At 28.9% G+C, this 7,144-nt stretch overlaps 1 protein-coding gene across 2 annotated transcripts; it reads left to right on the forward strand.

The window, feature by feature from the left end:
- The first annotated feature begins 2,550 nt into the window (after window positions 1–2,550).
- On the forward strand, window positions 2,551–3,715 carry LOC119683409. Of its 2 annotated transcripts, none has more exons than XM_038097072.1 (4): window positions 2,551–3,024; window positions 3,099–3,233; window positions 3,308–3,387; window positions 3,442–3,715. In XM_038097072.1, the coding sequence occupies exons 1-4, from the start codon at window positions 3,007–3,009 to the stop codon at window positions 3,551–3,553; spliced, it is 345 nt and encodes a 114-aa protein (XP_037953000.1). In that variant the 5' UTR covers window positions 2,551–3,006; the 3' UTR covers window positions 3,554–3,715. The 2 variants fall into 2 exon arrangements, with proteins under 2 accessions (XP_037953000.1, XP_037953001.1); XM_038097073.1 differs by having other exon boundaries at window positions 3,308–3,378.
- Window positions 3,716–7,144: the final 3,429 nt, after the last annotated feature.

Genomic DNA, 7,144 nt, shown 5'->3' on the forward strand with positions numbered 1-7,144 from the left:
GCATGATATAGACGATGCTACATGTATGCACACCAAGTATGTAGACCAAGTATGTAGACCAAGTATGCAATTTGTTATACACTTTCAAACAAGGTCTAATTTTACCGTATATATGTCTGCAGACAAATATTTAGTATGCATACTTCAATTTATACAGTACGATTTGGTAGCACGGCGTACTTGATTTGCATACATATAGCATCGTCTATATTATGCTTAACAGATGTATTGTGGCTATATATCGGGGAAGCATGAAAAAATTGTACTACCATAGACATAAAAGTGTGAAATTATAAAAGGTTTACATAAAAGACTAATTTTAAAACTGATAAAAATGTGAACTTATCAAACGATCCTCGTATACATAATTGGTTTTTAGCTTAAAATCTTTTCTATTAATTCTTATTAAATGAATTAATTTTTTTTTCAATCTTTTATTCGTGCTCCAAAAAATTTAATTGTTTCTATCGGTTTCTTTAGTATGCCATTGTATGCGGCGAATTGTGAGGTCAATTTAACAGTAAAATTCGCCGTAAAAAAATTATGTGATTGTTGAATAAAGTCAGCGTTTCATAGGACAAAACATTAAACTTCATAGTTAATTAATATACACATATACCCAATTAAATATTTAGAGAATACAAAGCATTATAAATTGATTCTGGAAAAATCTTGATGGTAACCAGTTACGGTACCAGATAAAAAATTCAAAAATCATGACTACTTTATTAGAATATATATTGGTTATTATGAACTATATTCAACTTATTTATGTTTTGAGTAATGCTGAACTAAGTATATTTAGTAACAAAGCGTTGAGATTTTCACATTCTCTATCTCTCTTCCATAAGTATAAATTCAACTTACCTATTCAGTATCATCTTATTTATTGTATGTACTAAGGTATACCTATATAATATAGCTTAGTATATACCTTAGTATATATCCCTTACATATATACCTTAGTTTTCGTTAATTTATGCAGTTAAAATAATTTAGTTCCAGAAGAACTTTAATGATTAAGTATTGGTTTCCAATAGCATTACGAGTATAACTGGCCCCCAAAGCATATGACTTTATAGCGTCTCCAAAAAGAATGTTAATGATACAAATAAAATACACTTATTTTAGCGACAATTCGACGGAATTTTGCATATAATACCAGGAGTATAATACACTCAATTATTAACTCGCTGCCCCTGTCGATTTTATACTTGCCTTCAAAGTATATCCTCTGTTAGATATTATGATTTTCATCCAATGTTAAAATGTTTCCATTTCAGTTATCACAAAACGTTATATTATTCATAACATTATGTCAAATTTATCTTTTACCATGTTTACATTAATACTTATTAGACCTTTTTAGCATATTTTTGGTATGGTTTTTGTATGGAGTTCGTATGAAAATTGGCACATATTGCTGCATATTTTTTGAGTTAAGTAAAATAGTCTAAACATAGCACTATATACGTAGAACTCTAAGTATTTATCATGGTAGACATGATAAAATATTAAAATATCAAAACATCTTTTATTCCGAATAAGAGAGAAAGCTTTCTATTAAATCAACGTCCCAGCATATTTTGACAGTAAAAGTGCCAAAATATGCCTTGGGACCATGTTATGTAGAGTATCATGGGCTTGTTATAAGCAAAATTGTTTTTGTTTTGATTGCAAACTATAAAATTGAGAGTGAGAGGAAAAAACAATATGTCGGTTCAAAATTTTGTTGATGAGAGCCGAGATTATGCATACCTCATCACTTAGGCAAGATAGTCTTGTTCAGTAATACATGTCAACATTTGTGTCTTTTAGTAATAATTTATTACAATTTCTGTGAAACTCTGCATAACATGCATTTCTTTCAAAGCCCAAAAGAGACAATTTTGACTAGTCCATGACACTCTATATGATATGGCCCTTACGTGACGTTCAAAAATAAGTAATTTTTAATATTTTTTAAATTTTAGTTGCAACCCTAAAAGTCAAAAATACAAATTTAAACGATTTTTTCATTTCAATAACAAGACAAGGTTTAGATATTGTTAAATTACTTAAGAAACCCAAATGAAACAAGAGACAAATACAGATATAACTCAACCCATTTGTTGATTTATCATTATAGAGGCTATTTAATAGTTCAAATCACACGATATGTTAAATTACATATCCTCAGCCAATTACAAATCCTCAGTTAAATTCTTTAACACATACTACTTTTCTTCATATAACAATACAAAAATAGTAGTAAGTGAAAAGTAGTAAATCCTTCCTTAATATATATCTGCACAATTTATGTGGGATAAGATATAATATTTTCTTAAGATATTTTTTCCAGAAAAATTTTAAGTTTAAAAAAATGGCATGAAAATTTAATGAAGTAATATTAAAATGATCGGATTACACTTTGATGTGCTCTAATATACCATCTAATTTCAAACAGATATAGCAATCATTTATTCTTTCGATTTTATGTCAAACAATGAATTTTTTGACACTTCTTAATTATTCTAAAATCATTTTTTTTTTGTAGATAGCTTTCATGAAGTAAGGAAAAAGTAACTCAATTGCATAAATTTTTCACATCTACTTCAAAGTAATTATTGTGCTAAGGAGTGGTTTCTGACAAAAGATTTAGTGGATAAGAGTTTGTTCAATTGAGATAAACTCTAATAAAGATCAATAGAGATTAATGCAATTGAAAAAAACTAAACATCTTTAAAAAAACTTGGAGTTTGCAGTATTTAAGCGGTTGAGCACTTCTTCGCAATAAGTGTGCCCAAAGTGAACTTAATCTACCGTTTAAACTACTAAAATTATGACAAAAAGTTGCTAACGTCCCAGCTGAAATTTGTTTACACAATTCGCGATACTTCAAACTCAAGTCCATTGTTCAGTTCGCTGCTTTGCAATAATAATTTGTACGATTCAGTTCATTCTCAGACGCAGTTGGTGTGAGATTAAGTCTTCGACTCTGAATTCTCTATTTAAATTTTGATAAAAATGGATTTAAGTACCAAAGTAAATTTAATTGTGAAATTAATTTCTAATTAATTCTGAGAAAATTATTTAATTAATTTTCTTTGATTATTTAGTTCTGCATGATTTTGATCATCACAAGTCTCTTCTTAAAGGATCTACAAGTCGCAGCCATCACGTCGATTTTTTATCTTATGAAGTGTATGTTTATGCTATTCCAAACAGACAGAATACATTATGTATACACATTGGTAAGGAATTTTAATTGCATATATAACATATATAAATAAACTTATATTTAAATAATGTTGTTAATCTTCTCTAGCTATTTACGCTTGCTACTGCTCTATTCTTGAAAACGATTATTTCGGAACCATGTTCCAAATTCGAACACAAGTCAGTAAAGTAAATCATATCATATAATCATTTTTTTCATATAATATATTTTTCATTTTATAGATTGTTTGTGGAAATGAATACCATCCAGATGCGTAAATTAAATGTGTTCCTCTCAGACATAATCTTGGTGTCATCCCAAATTGCTATCATAAGCCTTTGGAGACTAAACTAATCGAGGTTTACGCTACAAAACAAAAAACACTTCATGATGTCTAATGAGCCGTGAGAACTTTTCTTCAATAATTAGTAGTATCTTTAAGTATATCTTTAATGTACTTAATTAATTATTTAAGTGAATCAATAAAATGCTACATTTAGTACTAGTTTAATGCAATAACTTTTTTTATTCATAAGAGTATTAAAATGAAAGAAGGGAAGTCTTCCCTGCTTAGCAAAAATAATTTAATTGACGTTCCTTTTGCTGGGGTGAGAAATTATTTTGGCTGGTGTGGATCTTTAATATAAAACCAGTAATTTGGTAGTTTGTTTTAAAGTAAAGAAAATAAATAAAGTTAAAATGGAATATATATATTATTGAGGAAATATGGTCACAAATGACTGATTTGGTGTCAGTAGCAGGAAACAAAAGATACCTAGTTATGCGTGACAAAAGTAGATTTTTTATTAAAAATGTGGGCGATCTAAAGAGTTAAACCAAAATGTAGACATTTTTGAAAGAGATAAGAATCTCTACTATGACGTCTATCTGCTATGGAAACAACTTTTAAGACCTCTATATTCTACAAAATATAGGTCTAACAAATGGTGTAATAAATGATAATCGATTAAAAAAAACCTGTAATAATTTTTTGTAGTTTGTATGTATGGATGTATTGATGTTGTGAAAATATATGTAAGTCCAAAATTTATTTTTCATCCACTAAAAAAATGCAAGTACATACAATCACTGAAAACATGTAATTTTCTTCAACAATTTCTGTCAGTAATGCTCTACATATACATATATTTTTATTTATTGGCGTACTTCTCTATATGTAGGCATATACTTAGCTAAATATCGACGTATCTACACAAACTCACTATAGATACATCAACGCAGCTGTTTGTAATTCAATATAGAAGTTAATTTTTTTTATTTGACTACAATCAGAGAGCTTCTGTCTGTCCAACCAATTTTATTGTTTGTTATTTTAGAGACTGCAATGTTTATTGCAATTCGTCTGAATTTGTTGATTTCAATACCCTTCGTACCCCAATGAAAAAAATGTATTAAGTTTAGTATAAAATATGTATACAATATGTAATACCATATGATTGAGAATGTACTCCATTGCACGATTTTAATCAAGTCCAAATCTATTTTATATCCATGAACTATGGTACACCTGACAAAAATTGTCAAGTGTACCATATGTCAATGACATCAGAGTACCACTTAATAAATAAAGTTAGTGTTATAATACTTTAAAAATTCTATGCATGCTTTCTGTAAATTATCATGTATTGGGTAACTCAGTTTTCTTTGAGTCGCGTCGAAAAAATGGACGACTAGCGGATAGAAATACACTTATATTTTAGTTTTTTTAAAGGCATTTTTTTTTAAACGCAGCCTGCGGCTGCATAAAAAGCCGGTTGGAACGCATTGAATACAGGTTGCTGGATTTAAAAGAACTCGATGCATGGTGCACACATTCTACGCAAAAACACCTCATAGACCGAATTTCCAGCTTGCGAATCGCTGCTAAACATAGAAAACAAAAAACGAATCGCAATAAGCTTCAGAAGCTTTGAAGGGAAGTTATGCATCCACCTTACAGATCCAGATATTAGTACTAAGTGTTACCATTATTCCTGTCATTGCAAACGATTTTCTTTATGAAAATTTCTATGAAAAATGATTGGTACTTGCAGTTTAAAAAAATTAGAAAAAAAAAATTATTATGAATAATTAAACAACATTAATTCAAGACCCACTGATTGATGGATACTTGGTAATATTTGAAAATATTACCCAGCAATACTTTATATAAAGAATTTACTTTCTTTCGTAAAAACGGACGTTAAAAATATATTTAAACCATCTATTTATGTGTTACTTATCTATGAAATGACTAATAAGCTTCTAAGATAAAAAAGTATTATTTTTTACTTTTTTGAAGGTCCTATATTATAGCATTTATTAGAATTTTATAGAGTAGACTACTGCATATTGAGTATACAAGTCGATTGTATATCCAAGCCAATTAAATAAATAACACATCAATGAAGGTTTTAATCTTGTTTATTTATTCAAGAACTGCAAGACATAAATAATAAAAAATTAGAAACAAAAATGTTCTTTCTTAAGTTTTACGAATCAGCGTAAATCGAAACTTCTAAACAGAGAAGTTTCCGTCTCTAAGAAGACGAAAACAGATTTAATATTGTTTACATAAATGTTACTAGGTAAACACCGCACATGCTTCTATTAACAGATCAATGTAAGAACATCGACAGACTGTTGGACTGTTAGACTGTTGCACCCAACGTCACACAGCGCGCACTGCAGACGCTGAAAAGCAATTTGCTACAGCTTTAACCGCGGGTGCGCAGTAAAATGTAAATAATTTGACACACGCTACAGTTTTTTATGGATGCAGTCAAAAGAAATGCAGCGAAGACACAGCAGGAAGATAATTTCGGCATGCAACTAAAATGGGATTTCCTGACTTGCATCGAATAAGTATTTTCAAGTGTGTACTGAAATTGTGTATTGGGAAGTAAAATTAACTGATCTCACTAAATTAGATGCTGTTACGTGTGTTTTGAACACTTTACCGATTATTACGTTTATTATATTTAAAGATGTTCGCTACAAAAGTTGTACATTTTTAACTTTAATATGAAATAATTAATTTTAAGAATATGAAAAAGTTGTATATAATTCTCGAAAGTGCCAGAGTCTGCTCTACTAAAGTTTTTCTAAATATGTTCATATATTTAATATAGAATAAAGTTAAAAACGATAATATTTCCATAATAAGTCAAACATTATTGTTCAGTCGTTCTTAATAGATTTTACACTGTTACTGATCATAACAGCAATCGACCCTCCGCATTTATGTTAAACCATTACTGTTAAATTTGTTATGCTAGACTGTTATGTTATCTTTATTACTTATTATTTCTTCTGAATACTTCTCAAGTGTAAGAAACTTGTTATAATTAAGAAAAATATTTAATTTATAAAAGTATAGATATATTCTTTTTTTATTTATTGTATGAGAGCATAACATAATTAAATACTTATTAGAGTACATACACTAATAAGGAACTATTGAAATTAATCAGGATGTGACTTTAAGGATCAGTACATGTAGACAAGGAATCGTACCTTTGTATGTAAGCATTGGCAACCACTAAAAATATGGGCGACTGTCAGCTTCAGGTGGACACATTCTCAACTTAGATCGATTTTTAGACCGAATTTCATTATTGCAGGTTTTGTTCTTGCTTTTGATAAGCACAGCTTATTTCATTTGCTCCATTATTTTGCGGTAAAACTAGATTGGATATAGGTTTTAGTATAACCTACATATATACTCTTCAGTTAACTATTAAAAATATATTAAGTTACATTAAGACATACATTATAAAGGCAAAGAAGCACATTAAAGTTTAAATACATCTAAATACATATCGTTACAGAGTAGTCTGTTACCAGAAAATATTTCGATTAATAAATACATATTATAGAAATGGAAGCCGTATTTGATTTAATGCCAAGAGGTTATAATTATGAGTATTTCTTGGCACTGTAAAA

This window comes from Teleopsis dalmanni, chromosome 2, assembly GCF_002237135.1.
Source record: "Teleopsis dalmanni isolate 2A chromosome 2, ASM223713v2, whole genome shotgun sequence".
NCBI lineage: Eukaryota > Metazoa > Arthropoda > Insecta > Diptera > Diopsidae > Teleopsis > Teleopsis dalmanni.

What these genes read in the sequence shown, in the direction of transcription:
- LOC119683409 (XM_038097072.1), top strand. An exon ending in TACATTATGTATACACATTG is followed by an intron (nt 3,234 to 3,307) that starts GTAAGGAATTTT and finishes AATCTTCTCTAG; the next exon opens with CTATTTACGCTTGCTACTGC. An exon ending in TTCGAACACAAGTCAGTAAA is followed by an intron (nt 3,388 to 3,441) that starts GTAAATCATATC and finishes TTCATTTTATAG; the next exon opens with ATTGTTTGTGGAAATGAATA.